A 15,743-nucleotide genomic window follows, 5' to 3' on the forward strand; every position below is an offset into this window, starting at 1 on the left:
AAAAAGTAGCCTATGTCCGACCCCGGGATATAAACTAACCCTGTACCAATTCGTCAGAATCGGTTAAATTGTTAATCGGTTTACTATGTAAAGCAGACAGACAGACAGACACACTTTCGCATTTATAATATTAGTATGGAGTATGGATGGATATATCACTCACGATAGTTTACACGCTAAAATATTCTAGATGTTCTTAATAACTACTAACAAATAAAAAAATCAAAACAAAGATTAACATTTTATTAATTAAATAAAAAAGAAAAAATAAGTGCGTCTTAGAAATTCATGTAAGTTATAATATTAATGTTACAATTTCGATAGTATTGACGAAATTATTTTTGAAATTTGTAATAAGTAATACAATTCACATATTTTAAATCATACCTAAATAACAATGTTGCGAAGATAGCTATTGGGGAATTTCAAGAGGGCATTCCTCAAAATATAAAACATATTTATATTTTTATATAGTTTTGCGAATAAGCACTGAGCCTTTGCACACCACGTTTTTTAAACGCGCCGTTGACGCGCGTTTGTAGCGATACAGTCGCGATACGCACGCGAGACTAAGATTTCTAAAGACCGTGTCCCATTAGGCGAACTGACTGTTCAAAAAACGTTCTAAATTCAATTCGAAAACATAATTTTGTTTGTGATTGGTTAGGAACTCAAAATGGTTAACGCCCACTGAGATTTTTGGCTCTTTGACCTCTTCTACATAATAGAGAGAACCCTATACTTCTTCCGTGAATAGAGTATAATAAGATAAAATGCTTCGTCTATCTAAATATGGTCGCCAGCTCATTGATATTGACGATGCTACTGCACAAGAATATGAAGAGGCCAATGATGATGAGAATGATAGACTTCCACAGCCGCCACTTGTACTTGCCCAGGCCGGGTCTCTGCCAGACCACCATTAAATAGATCATGTTGGGCCAAATGAACGCCATGTTAGACAGGCAGAAGGCGCCAAGCTGAAACAATACAACAACTGTACTAAGTAGATATTATTACCTACTGGTCACTTTGATCCTACAAATGCCATACCGCAAGGGATTTGGCGTTCTGGTAGGATGCCGTATCCAGTCGAAATCTCCTACTAGAAGCGTTAAGAGCCGATAGGGTCCAATACGAGATCTCTAAGCGACACAAAATGAGTCAAGAAGAAGAAAAGAAGAGACACTCACAAAAAGCGTAGATACTGGGAAACAGTGTAACTTCTTAAGATAGCAGTGTCACATAGCATCCGTTTTGTAACAGCACCGGTAGAGTAAGGGAGAGAGAGAAAGAGAGAGAGTGAGAGAAACGGAGAAATATAGAGATACTTATAAATTCCTTAAGGGCGTTAATACTGAGTAACAACGTAATTTCTTAGGTTAGCAGTGGTGTCACATGGCATCCGTTTTGTAACAGCACCGGTAGAGTAATGAGAGAGATAGAGAGAGAGAGAATGAGAGAAACGGAGAAAGATAGAGATACTTACAAATCCCATAAGAGCGTTGATACTGGGGAACACAATGGCCACAATCCCTATAATTGTAACAATAATGGCCCTGTAAATAAGCTCCCATTTGTACTCGTCTTCCTGCTTGTGCAAAGACTTGAGGTAGAAAAACACCAGGTTGAACGGCACCCAGAAGTTGAGAGCGTGAGTCACGTAGATCATCATGGCAATTAGACCTTTCAGGATCTTCGGGAATCTGGAGATTATTAGTTTCTTGATTAAAGTCAAAGTCATTTATTCAAATTGGGAACTATTGTACACTTTCTTGTTGTCAAACAATGATGCAGGAGTGATAATTAGACGTTAACTTACAAATGTAAATTAAAAATTTATAGCACCCCCGACAAGTGAAGGTTACAGTTACTAGAAAGGAGCTGATAACTTTCGAACGGCTGAACCGATTTTCTTGGATGATAGCTAAGAACACTCTCGATCAAGCCACCTTTCAAACAAAAAAGACTAAATTAAAATCGGTTCATTAGTTTAGGAGCTACGATGCCACAACCAGATACACAGATACACATACATACACAGATACAGAGATACACACGTCAAACTTATAACACCCCTCTTTTTGGTTCGGGGTTAAAAAGTAAAGCTATGAGGGTTCCAAACGCGCCCAGATCTAAGAAGAGCCCACAACAGACACAGCCAGGTATTCTTTTTTTATTAGAACGCTATACTAAGGTATCGATAATAATGAAGTATCGATTGCTTGGGAGAATACTAACATTGTCATTGGAAAGTTGACAGTGATAGGAGATTCACATGCTTCCAAGTAACCGACATATCCGAAGAAGGACACCAAGGAAACAGCTGTTATATTGAAAGCCATGCCTGAAAAGATATACTTGAATGATATTATTATCAAAACTAGCTGATGCCCGCGACTTCGTTCGCGTGGATTTACGTTTTTTAAAAATCCCGTGGGAACTCTTTGGTTTTCCGGGATAAAAAGTAGCCTATGTGCTAATCCAGGATATTATCTATCTCCATTCCGAATTTCAGCCAAATCCGTCCAGTAATTTTGCGTGAAGGAGTAACAAACACACACACACACATTAAAACTTTCGCCTTTATAATATTAGTGTGAAGTGCTTCCCTGCCCACTTTTCTTTCTTTTTCTCTTGATTGTTACAACTTTCTGGTACACATACAAAAAAAGGTGACAACTGACTTATTGACTGACTAATCCATCAACGCACAACTCAAACTACTGGACGAATCGGGCTCAAAGGCATGCAGATAGGCTATTATGACGTTGTAATGTAAGAAAGGATTTTTGAAATTTCAACCTTAGGTTTGACACTACTTACCAGCGACCAACGCCTTTGGATACAGCTTGGAATCCTTCATGCTGTTCTCGATGGGTATCACCACGCCCACGCAGGACATGCTGAACACGGTCATGCCCACGAACTCGAAGAAGCTATAGTCCAGTCCCTTGAAGCTAGGGTTCGGTTGGCACTACTCACCAGCAACCAACGCCTTTGGATACAATCTGGAATCCTTCATGTTGTTCTCGATAGGTATCACCACGCCCACGCAGGACATGCTGAACATGGTCATGCCCACGAACTCGAAGAAGCTATAGTCCAGTCCCTTGAAGCTAGGGTTCGGTTGGCACTACTCACCAGCAACCAACGCCTTTGGATACAATCTGGGATCCTTCATGTTATTCTCGATAGGTATCACCACGCCCACGCAGGACACGCTGAACACGGTCATGCCCACGAACTCGAAAAACTTTGCACCGACATGGTCGTCTGCAGTCCCTTGACGCTAGGGTTGGATACTACTCACTAGTGACCAACGCCTTTGGATACAATCTGGGATCCTTCATGTTGTTCTTGATAGGTATCACCACGCCCACGCAGGACACGCTGAACACGGTCATGCCCACGAACTCGAAACAGCTTTGCACCATCATGGTCGTCTGCAGTCCCTTGACGCTAGGGTTGGATACTACTCACCAGTGACCAACGCCTTTGGATACAATCTGGGGTCCTTCATGTTGTTCTCGATAGGTATCACCACGCCCACGCAGGACATGCTGAACACGGTCATGCCCACGAACTCGAAAAAGCTGTACACCGTCGTGCTCGCCTGCATTCCCTTGAAGCCAGGGTTGTTGAGCATAGCGTAATAGACTGTTATAAATACGCACAGCACTGGAACAAGAAACTTTAAATAAGGCTGAGATCTATAGAGTGCACTTTGAATTTGCTCAGACTTAAGACAATGTTAAAACGAGACAGCGTTATACCGCTGCTATAAATTTGTCTCGTTTTAACTGGAACTTAAACAAGAAGAAAGATTTCAACCTAAGACTCCGTTCACACGGAATTGGCATTGGCCCTGGGCGGATCTTTATAAGGGCTTTTTGGACTGTAGTGGAGATCCATGCTCAGTACTGAGCCGGCGATGGGTTGATGACGAAATTATACTCACATACGACTGCGTTAGCAGCAATGGAAAACGGGGCCAAGTATTTCAAATGTGTTATCAGACAAATACATATCACAGGAATTATCATGGCCGCCAAGTAGACCCTTAGATCAGGATATCCTGGAATTGTACAATAATAATAAATCAGCAAATAATTATGATTATTCTAATGTATAAATACTCTGTCCATTACATAAAGTGATAACCCGGAAGGGGGTGAAACAAACCATAAACAAAAAGTCATAAAAATGCACTTTTATTACAAAAGCAAAGTTCAACTACAGTGCGCGACGGGTCTTAGAGTTAAAATGGCGAGTGAGTTTTCATTTTGTACCGCCTATATACCATTTTTTTATTCAGATACAAGTTAGCCCTTGACTTCAATCACACCTGGCGGTAAGTGATGATGTAATCTAACATGGAAGCGGGCTAACCTGGAAGGGGTATGGCAATTTTTATTAAGAGGAAAACCTATGCGAATGACATTGACGATTTCACCTTCAAACTAGCAATTTTGACATGTCATGACCCTCTATTGACAATTAATCAAGCAGACATTTCAATCTGCGAAATTTACGCGGACTTTTAGTATTTTGACGTAGGAGGGTAAAAGATCCAGTACATGAACGAATAAGGACTACCCTGACTTTGACCTAAAATTAAGATATATGTATGAGAATCGTTCTATATATAATTTTTATATTTTTTTTTATCTGTGTCTATACACAGTAGGTATACACTCTTAAATTATTTAAATATCAAAAACGCAAAAAAATGCGTGGTATTAATTATTATAAATTATTTTATTTAACAAAAGGATAAATTGCCAGTAAATGAACTGGGAATTTCAGTGAATGAACGAACTCTATCTAGTGCATAAACTCTCGATTCCTATTAATAAATTCTTAAGTATATTTTCGCCTTGGAATTTTAAAAAAAATGTCAGATTTTCAGTTTTTGACTTATTGTATATTTTTTTCTACATTTTGCGCGATAAATCAAAAACTATTTTACATAATAATAATAAATAAAACCTGTTTTAGAAGACTGCAAGTTACAATAGAGCCGCTTGGAACAATTTTTTTTGCTGTTTCTTCTGGTAATATTCACAATGCAGAAATAATAATCATCATGGTGTTTAGATGGTTTGCGCCAAATTATAAAATTTTTTTTTAGTAAAAGTAGTTAACTATTCTTATTTGCTCATAAACGCAACGAGGAAATACAGCTTCCACATATAAAAATTTGAGTCCAGGCCTTGCTGTTAGCTGCTAATGGGTTCTCAAAGTAGCCCGAGTATGCTTGTTTTACTGGGCACAAAAGGAAAGAATGAAAGGAGCTTACCCAGTACATCTTAAAAGATCCGTTATAGATACATGCATCCTGCCATGCCTTACCTATGCCAGCCAAACATGGGTCCAGACAAAGAATATAAAAAGAAATAGTGACTTGCTAAAGGGCGATGGCAAGGTGCATAAATTAAGCAAAAAATATTCAAAGTGAGAATTGAAGACATAAGAAAAAAGACAAAGCCTACAGACACCTTGAGACATGCCCTAAAACTGAAATGCAAATGGTCATATTGTATCGATTTTTACAGATGAAAGAAAGACAGGTAGGTAGACCGAAGACGCGTTGGTCTAATGCTATTGTGCAAATCGCGAGAGAAAATTAGCTTGATAGTACCAAAGACAGAGAGAAATGGGGATACCCAAGAGGGATCCATATCCAAGAAAGCAGAATACCAGAATAAATATAAAAAAAATTCAAAAGAAAAATAAAACCGACTTCAAAATCACAAACACTAAAAAGTAAAAAATAATTTAAGTTATTGTGGTTTTTGAAGTCGGTTTTATTTTTATTTTGAAATTTTTTTATTTCAAAATTTTTAGTGGCCCCACTGTACTATAATAATATGCCATGCCCAGCTAAAACCCTACTGTTTACTAAGCAATTACACTGATCGCGAGCAATTTGCTCTTATCCATTGAGGAGTTCTGTTCTCCATCTCAGAAGATATTCATCAGAACTTCATCAAATTTATATGGGACCACCTGCAAAGTATACCTAGCTTTTCAAAAAAAAACTATTTCCAAATCGGTCCAGGCGTCTTTGAGCAATCGGTGAACATACATTTAAAAAAAAATTGAATTTGCTCTTATCCATTGAGGAGTTCTGTTCTCCATCTTCAAAGATATTCATCAGATCTTTACCAAATTTATATGGGACCACTTGCAAAGTATACCCTATCAAACAAAAAAAAAATCCAAATCAGTCCAGGCGTCTTTGAGTAATCGGGGAACATACATAAAAAAAAAGATACCGACGAATTCAGAACCTCTTCCTTTTTTTAAAGTCGGTTAAAAATATACTAAGATTTACTAACATGGTGTTATACCATAGAGTAGCAAACAGAGGCAAAGCTTCTAAGAAGCGAGCAAAATTTATAACTATTTTGGTAGGGCTGGCACTGGAGGATACAATTTAATTAACAATAGTTATTTGTTCAACAAGATGGTAAAGTTTGTTTTTGTTGTGATTGCCTAGTTTAAATATCGATCTTTAAATATCGATCGATAGATCTAAATATCGATTTTGAACGAAATCAGTCAATTTAGAAAGAATTATAAATGGTGCCAACTTTTTTAAATTTTGGTTACAGGTTCCTATTTTGTGATCCCAGGGAGCTCTAAATATCGATTTTGAACAAAATCGGTCAATTAACAAAGAATTTCAAAATGGCGTCGACTTTTTTAAATTTTGGTAACAGTTTCTTATTTTGTGATCCCAGGGAGCTCTAAATATCGATTTTGAACGAAATCGGTCAATTAACAAAGAATTTCAAAATGGCGTCGACTTTTTTAAATTTTGGTAACAGTTTCTTATTTTGTGATCGCAGGGAGCTCTAAATATCGATTTTGAACGAAATCGGTCAATTAACAAAGAATTTCAAAATGGCGTCGACTTTTTTAAATTTTGATAACAGTTTCTTATTTTGTGATCCCAGGGAGCTCTAAATATCGATTTTGAACGAAATCGGTCAATTAACAAAGAATTTCAAAATGGCGTCGACTTTTTTAAATTTTGGTAACAGTTTCTTATTTTGTGATCGCAGGGAGCTCTAAATATCGATTTTGAACGAAATCGGTCAATTAACAAAGAATTTCAAAATGGCGTCGACTTTTTTAAATTTTGGTAACAGTTTCTTATTTCGTGATCCCAGGGAGCTCTAAATATCGATTTTGAACGAAATCGGTCAATTAACAAAGAATTTCAAAATGGCGTCGACTTTTTTAAATTTTGGTAACAGTTTCTTATTTCGTGATCCCAGGGAGCTCTAAATATCGATTTTGAACGAAATCGGTCAATTAACAAAGAATTTCAAAATGGCGTCGACTTTTTTAAATTTTGGTAACAGTTTCTTATTTCGTGATCCCAGGGAGCTCTAAATATCGATTTTGAACGAAATCGGTCAATTTACAAAGAATTTCAAAATGGCGTCGACTTTTTTAAATTTTGGTAACAGTTTCTTATTTCGTGATCCCAGGGAGCTCTAAATATCGATTTTGAACGAAATCGGTCAATTAACAAAGAATTTCAAAATGGCGTCGACTTTTTTAAATTTTGGTAACAGTTTCTTATTTCGTGATCCCAGGGAGCTCTAAATATCGATTTTGAACGAAATCGGTCAATTTACAAAGAATTTCAAAATGGCGTCGACTTTTTTAAATTTTGGTAACAGTTTCTTATTTTGTGATCCCAGGGAGCTTTAAATATCGATTTTGAACGAAATCGGTCAATTAACAAAGAATTTCAAAATGGCGTCGATTTTTTTAAATTTGGTAACAATATCCTGTTTTGTGATCCTAGGGATCCTCAGATATTGATTTTGAACAAAATCTATGACAGTTCAAGAAAATAGATTTTAAACACTATTTAAATTATTATCATTAACATTAAATTAAATGAAAACACGACGCGCGACGTGTACTGCAGCCCCTGAGCTTGAGCACAGGCCGAGCCGGTATAAACCGATTTCTCTCCGTACGCGACGTAGCGCCTGTGCTCACGCACACACGCGCCTCAAGCTTGTAGTAGTGTACCTATCGTAGCGCGCTTGTATGAAGCTTTGACTCTGTTCGCTACACATGTGGTTATACAACGCAATACCACACTAACAAACACTCGTACAAACATACAGACAAGTATATACTCACACACACTCACACACACACATGGACGCACGCACACGCACTTTTGAACGGTTTGAACGGAACACGGTTTTGAAATTGAAATTGAAAAAAGTGTAAGAATTTGTAAGAAAATATTTAAAAAAGGTATATCAGCCGGTTTTTTATTCCAGCTCTTAATACATGTAAAAACGTCCAATCTGTTCATTTACTTGAGCCTTTACCCTAGTACCTAATTATATCGACCGCCCCATATCAAAACAAAGTAAATGTCATTTTTCCGAAAATCGTTTTATGTCATAAGCCTAACTTTCATAGTATGTCCCGTTGTATTGTAAGGACACCCACATTAAAGTAAAATTAAAAGCTAGTAAGTCGCTTTGACCATTTTAAAACATAGTAAGTCTATGAACTGGCTAGGTTTTTTATAGATTAATGCGCCTTACTAAGTTTTTCAAAGGAATTAGATAAAATAAAATAAATATCACCCATTATCTAAATACCATGTCAAAACAGTAAATACTTAATGATGCATTAAAACTTAAAAGTAAGATAGGAAAAGTCAATGACCTCTACATGTCAACTGTTAAATATGGCTTGCAAGGGAAATACTTTGCATACTTACATAATGTTTTTAAGGTTCCATATCTCAAAAGGAAACACGGGACCCTTATAGGATCACTTTGTTGTCTGTCTTTCTGTCCGTCTGTCCGTCTGTCGTGTCTGTCAAGAAAACCGATAGGGTATTTCCCGTTAACCTAGAATTATGGGCAGGTAGATAGGTCTCAACTCTCATAGCCCAAGTAAAGGAATAAATCCGAGAACAAATTTCGTGATTCTAGATCAACGGGAAGTACTGTATAGGTTTTCTTGACGGACGGACGGACAAATGGACAGACAACGAAGTGATCCTTTAAGAGCTCCGTTTTTCATTTTGAGGTACGGAACCCTAAAAAAGAAAGTGATGCACATCTAATGAATAAATGTGTAGGCCAGTCTTCACACTAAAATATTTAAACCCCTTTAATTTAAAAACTGTCATAGCCTAGTGGTTAGAACGTCCGCCTCCTAATCGAAGGTCGGGGGTTCGATCCTGGAATCACGCACTACTAACTTTTCAGTTATGTGCGTTTTAAGCAATTTAATATTGTATATCAAATCTTTGAAAAGAGCAACCGCCGAGTTTCTTGTTGAAGACTACGGCCTAAACTTCTCTTGAATTTAAACCACTTACTAGGTTTTGATCTGAGAAAGAAATTTGACATTAATTGACAAAATTGAGAGACCTAAGCTTGTATAAGAACACAGAAGTGTCATAATTCGTGTTCACTTTGCCTAACGTCTCTCGGAGAGCAGAGAGAGATTTAAACTGTTTCTTATAATCACTGGCCATATTTCAAATGCGAAAGTGTGTTTGTTGGTTTAATATTCAATCACGCTGCAACGGAGCAACCAGTCGACGTGGTTTTTTGCATGGATACATTTAAAGACCTTGAGAGTGACATCTCTCTCCGCATCGTATTCTTTATTGCTGAGGGTTGTGACCTCTTTCCATTATTCCTACATCTAATGGTAGGTTTTCTTGGGATAATAATGCGGTGGGTTCAAAGAGCCTACGGAACTCGACTAGAAAAACGAGATTTTGACACTTAGTTTTAACGGTTATGAATTAGTTATTATTATCAGTGATAAAATTGATTAGGGCTGCCAGGTAAAATGACATTTATCTCGGAAAATCAAAGAGTTTCCACGAGATTTTTTCCAAGTTTGCGCTACTAAGTACATATATTATGAAGAGGAAAGGTTTGTTTGTTTGTTATCGATAAACTCTGAAACTACTGAACTACTTGCACTAAAGACATAATCATCAACATCAACCGACAGACGTCCACAGTAAACATAGGTCTTTAATAGGGTCTTCCACATGCTACGGGTTTGCGCCGCCTGAATCTTTGCGCTTGCGCTTGACGACAATCATGCTTTAAAGAAAGCAATGATGAGGTCCAAGTTGGAGCACGCTTACCTGGAAGATGTCTATTCACTCTTGGCTTGCAGGTATCTAAGGTATATATGGCAGAAAACACGGCCGCAGAAATGGCGTTCCAACCTTTAGGCTCTCCCCATTGCCCGCAGCATGAATCTGAGCTTCCTTATGATGGTTATATTATGTACATATAATATCTCATAAGAAATCTCTAACACACAATCCAGCTAAGTAAGTCCAATTTCGAAAAAAGCTAGCTAGCCGACAAATCTAACTCAGGCAGCCTTCGGGAACCTTCGAGATGTCTCTGTCCAAAATTCCTCAATGCTTGAAGAACAGTCTTTGAATAGTGCATATTGTCAGTGATGAAATATGGATCCGAAATATAGGTCTTTTTTTTGTACACAGGAAATGCCTGACGCATACCCCTCCGTCATGTGGGGCTTGCACCAAACTTGCACTACTACGAAATCCATTTCGGAACACGGCACCCGGAACGAGGCGCGCTATCTCCTAACATAGGTATAATACCTATTTAGAACACTTACTATCTGTCATCATAATCTATGACAACCTCCGAGTATTTACCTGGTAAAACCGTAACTTTAGAATAAAATTTAGTATATAAGCAGGCTTCATTTAGAAATGAAAAAATCCCTATTTTATTTTTCAACGATTATAAACACAACTTTCATTCAAAAATAATAAGCTTATATTCATTTTAAATAATATTTTGCGACGAAATGACGCGCACAGTCCTTCCGCCATGACAGTCCAGTGGACACTGAATTCCATAGAGCGCCTGCAAGAAAATAAATAGCACAGGAAGTTTTTTGGTTAGTTTTAGATTATTTAAGAAACGAAAAACATTTAGTATAAAACTAACAGTTAAAATTGATTGCTAAACCTAAACATATCATTTTCTGGAGGTTGGCTTCAAAGTATCAAGATGTTAAAGAAAACTTTTACAGAACAAGTTGCGAACAGCAATGTTTTCAACTTGGTTTTTTTTTATTATTGGGATAATGTATACTAAATTAAAAAAGGCCCTTATAATCTTCACAAACTGAAGTTTTTAATTGCATGTATTTAATAGCTGTTAATGCTTTAGAAAAATAAACAATTTACTTCAAAGTACAGCATTTTTGCGATTTGTCAAATAGCAATTACCTTAAACCCGTATACCTTTGATTTCTACACGGCATCATACCGGAACGCTAAATCGCTTGGAGGCACGGCTTTGCCGGTAGGGGTGTAACTAGCCACCGCCGAAGCCTCCTACCAGGCCAGACCAGTGATTTAGAAATTATGAAATTCCCACACCTGCCGGGAATCGAACCCGGGACCTCCCACTAATAAGACCACAGCGCTTACCACTGCACCAGGGTAGTCATCAAAACCTAAATAGATATACATCTTACCAGGTCCTAAGCCTGCGATAGTAGGTTTTTGGGTATCCTCTACAAGCTGCTTGATGGATTTAGCGATTATGAGCTGGTAACATGCGCACGCGCCAAACAGATCGAGGCAGATGATGGCATCGATGGAATACCTAGAACACGGAGTTTGGAATCAGTGTGCCTAGTGGGAGATTTTTAACCTATTCGATCGCGTAAAAGTTAACTGCGTTTTGTATGGAATTGAAACAGCGCCATCTAGCTAGATGGCGCTGTTTCAATTCCAGCTTCTGCTTAGCTTTGACCTACAAACAGTATTTCAATTTATACCCTGTTCAGGGAAACGAGCTAATAGGAAAATAAAAAACCAGCCAAGTGCGAGTCTGATTCGCACACGAAGTGTTCCGTACCATCGATCGTACAAGAAATACTTCTAGGCAAGCGCGCTCCATCTTAGGCTACAGCATCACTTGGTAGCAGGTCTTTGCAACCAAGCGCTAGTCTATAAATTAAAAAAACCTTTTTAATATTTTTTAATTTCATGTTGTTTTTATAGCGGCAATAGAAATACACATTCTGTGAAAATTTCAACTCTCTACCTAGGTATTACAGTTAATGAGATACAGACCGACAAACAGACGGACAGTAATAGGATCCTGTTGGTATCCTTCGGGTACGGAATCTTATAAACCGCACGTTTTTTAACGTCGCAGATGACAGGGCACGCCGGCAGAGATACGGAACCCTAAAATCTAGTGAAATTAAAAAAGTTACCTGAAAACGGTTGCCCATTTCGCCACACGAGGATTCGGGAAGCAAGCCATGGCTGCTTCGCCAACGTCAGGGTACGACATTGAGGAGACCCGGGTTCTCTTGAACAGCACCTGCGCCGATCGCACTAGAATCTGTCAATCAATCAATCAATCAATCATTTATTCGCTAAAAATATACATATACAGGTTTACAAAGATATCAAAATTAACAATAACAAGTGTAAATTAACACTCTCGACAAGTGAAGGTTACAGTAACTAGAAAAGAGCTGATAACTTTCAAACGGCTGAACCGATTTTCTTGGATTATAGCTAAGAACTTTTTCAATCAAGCCACCTTTCAAACAAAGAAAACTAAATTAAAATTGGTTCATTAGTTTAGGAGCTACGATGCCATAGACAGATACACAGATACACACGTCAAACTTATAACACCCCTCTTTTCGGGTCGGGGGTTAATTACAAAATATCACGTCACATTTGTCAAAAAACAATCGGATTGACGACCTCCCTGGTGCAGTGGTAAGCCATTATAAGTAGGAGGTCCCGGGTTCGATTCCCGGCAGGAGCAATCTAGGAATTTATATTTTCTAAATTGCCTCAGGTCTGGTCTGGTGGGAGGCCTTGGCCGTGGCTAGGTGCACATAGGTAGGGAAACAAAACTCCACCTTTTTTTGAGAGTCGGTTAAAAAGTTGCCTCTGGTTAATCCTCTACCCGTCTGTGAATGTCTCGTCGAAAGGTTCAGCCGTTCCGAAGATTAGCCCTTTCAAACAGACAGACAGACAGACGAATAAACAGGCTTCAGTTATAGCTGAATCACACGTTTTTAAAATTTTGCTGTACTTGTTTCTGTACTGTAATTGTTTGTACTATAGTACAGTATAAATAACCACAACACTTCAATGAAGATATACTTACATACAAGCAGTATGTCATGTACACTCCGAAAATTAAGACAAAAGGCATAGCGACCAGGCCAGCCTTCATAAATGCTACGTGGCCGCCCAAGATGCCTCCGCCGAGCGCGCCCTTGATTACGTGCGCCACGGAACCCACGAACCTGAAAAAAAAAAAACCGGTCAAGTGCGAGTTGGACTCACACACGAAGGGTTCCGTACCATCATACAAGGTACACCGAATACTTTTATGTAGAACTGGTAAAACACTGCAAATTAATAACGGACTTCGCCATCTAAATCAATTATTTAGTCAATTAAATTTTTCATGAACTTCATTTTAATATTTGGGGTTCCGTACCCAGAAGGAAAAATGGAACCCTAGGATCACTTTGTCTTTCTGTCTGTCCGTCCGTCGTGTCTGTCAAGAAACCTATAGGATACTTCCCGTTGACCTAGAATCATGAAATTTGGCAGGTAGGTACGTCTTATAGCACAAGTACAGGAATAAATCTGAAAACCGCGGATTTGTGGTTACATCATTAAAAAAAAAATTAATACATGTTTCAATTTTCAAAGTAAGATAACAATACCAAGTGGGGTATCATAATGAAAGGGCTTTACCTGTACATTCTAAAACAGATTTTTGTTTATTTTTATGTAACATAATAGCTAGTTTTTGATTTATCGTGCAAAATGTTGGAAAAAATACCCGAGTACGGAACCCTCAGTGCGCGAGTCTGACTCGCACTTGGCAAGTTTTTTTGTGATATAACCACAAATTCACAGCTTTCGGATTTTTTTTCGAATTTTACAACATCTTACGCTATAGCTATCGGCAGTTCGCGGGTAGTAGTCGGGATTTAGTGCTGTTAAAAAAAATATTAGCCATTTGAATCATGACTAACATTTTCCTTTCCCCTCCAACTAAGCGTAAAGCTTGGAGTGGGCACGACAATAGTGCAACGGGTGGGGTTTGAACCGCCGACCTTTCGGATTTCAGTCCAGTGCTATAACCGTTGAGCTATTGAGGCTTAACTTTATCTTGTATATGTAAAGACAAGGTCTATATCTATTCGTACCCCGTAGGTTTTGGATTGACTCTCCATTTCACATAGTCGAATGCTTCTTCTTCCGCTTCTGTCGAGGCGTAGTTCTTCCAGTTACCGCGGCACCCTCCAGACGGCTGAGCCGACTGAAAAAGACATTCAGCCCATCATCATCATCATCACTGTGGACGTCCACTGTTGGACATAGGCCTTCCCTAAAGAGCGCCACCACACCCAGTCCTCAGCCTTCCTCATCCAGCCACTTCTTGTCAGCCGCTTAATATCGTCAGTCCACCGTGCTGGAGGGCGTCCCACACTAGCTTGTTTATATGCGGTCTCCACCCAAGGACTTTCCGACTCCAACGGCCATCGCCTCTACGACAGGTCTACTGCCCGCTTAGCTTAAAAGTTGTGTTTAAACAAATTTTTGCAATTGCAAAAAAAATATTTAATCCATTTTGTGTAATAAGCGATTTACTCGTATATACTCGTGTTACTTATCATAGAAAATAGATACTGTTTGTCTGTTCGTCCGTCCGTCCGTCCGTCGTGCTAATTTATTCGTGTTACTTATTATACAAAATAGAAATTATTATATCACGTTCACATACCATTGTCTTTCACATATAAAGATTAAATGTAACTCCAATAAAACATCTACAAATTATTCACAAAAATACCCTTGTTCAAAAAAGATGTCGAAATGTCTCTTCAAATTCTTTTTCCGTTGAAGGATATTCAAATTTATTCTTCTATCATATTATATGACACAATTACTAACCAGTTGTTATTTCTTAAAATATTCTTTGCAAATAGGATTTTCGAGGATCGGACTTTATAAATATGTATAAATTTCTCGGTTGAAATTGGTGCTTTATTTACATAAGGGTTTAAAAGAGTTTAATAAAAACTGCCATATTGACCATATTCGTTCCAAGGTAGGCCACTTCCATTCTTAGCCTGCATGATCAGTCATCACTTACCACCAGGTGAGATCGTAGTAAAGGGCTAACTTGTACCTGAATAAAAATAAAATCTTAAAAGGTTAGTATGCTTTACCTTGGCCATACCAAAATAAATATTCTTTTAGAATAATTACGAAGAAGTGTCCTACTGAAAACTAACTCTGGATCTTTTGATGCAATAGTTCTTCTCCTTCTATTCTATGGGTTTCATCTTATCCGATATCCTTGTCTCTTGCAGTTATACTTTCAAATACCTACCCCCATTTTAGGAAAACATATAGAACAAGTGTGAATTAAAATTTATAACACTCCCGACAAGTGAAGGTTACAGTAACTAGAAAAGAGCTGATAACTTTCAAACAGCTGAACCGATTTTCTTGGATTATAGCTAAGAACACTCTCGATCAAGCCACCTTTTAGCCAAAAAATAAATAAATTAAAATCGGTTTATTAGTTTAGGAGCTACGATGCCACAGACAGATACGCAGATACACACGTCAAACTTATAACACCCCTCTTTTTGGGTCGGGG

The 15,743-nt window shown here is 38.1% G+C and overlaps 1 protein-coding gene across 1 annotated transcript; it reads right to left on the reverse strand.

Moving 5' to 3' along the window:
• Positions 1-573: 573 nt before the first annotated feature.
• Positions 574-14,976, reverse strand: LOC123878018 (proton-coupled amino acid transporter-like protein pathetic). Its single transcript, XM_045925041.1, has 10 exons — positions 14,859-14,976; positions 14,281-14,393; positions 13,221-13,362; positions 12,304-12,434; positions 11,554-11,684; positions 3,962-4,078; positions 3,484-3,681; positions 2,242-2,347; positions 1,490-1,706; positions 574-980 (listed from the first exon to the last, which is right to left on the reverse strand). Exons 1-10 carry the CDS (start codon positions 14,859-14,861, stop codon positions 783-785), a joined length of 1,356 nt encoding a protein of 451 aa, XP_045780997.1. The 5' UTR covers positions 14,862-14,976; the 3' UTR covers positions 574-782.
• Between the last annotated feature and the right edge of the window lie 767 nt (positions 14,977-15,743).

Source organism: Maniola jurtina, chromosome 25 (genome assembly GCF_905333055.1).
Source record: "Maniola jurtina chromosome 25, ilManJurt1.1, whole genome shotgun sequence".
Taxonomy (NCBI): domain Eukaryota; kingdom Metazoa; phylum Arthropoda; class Insecta; order Lepidoptera; family Nymphalidae; genus Maniola; species Maniola jurtina.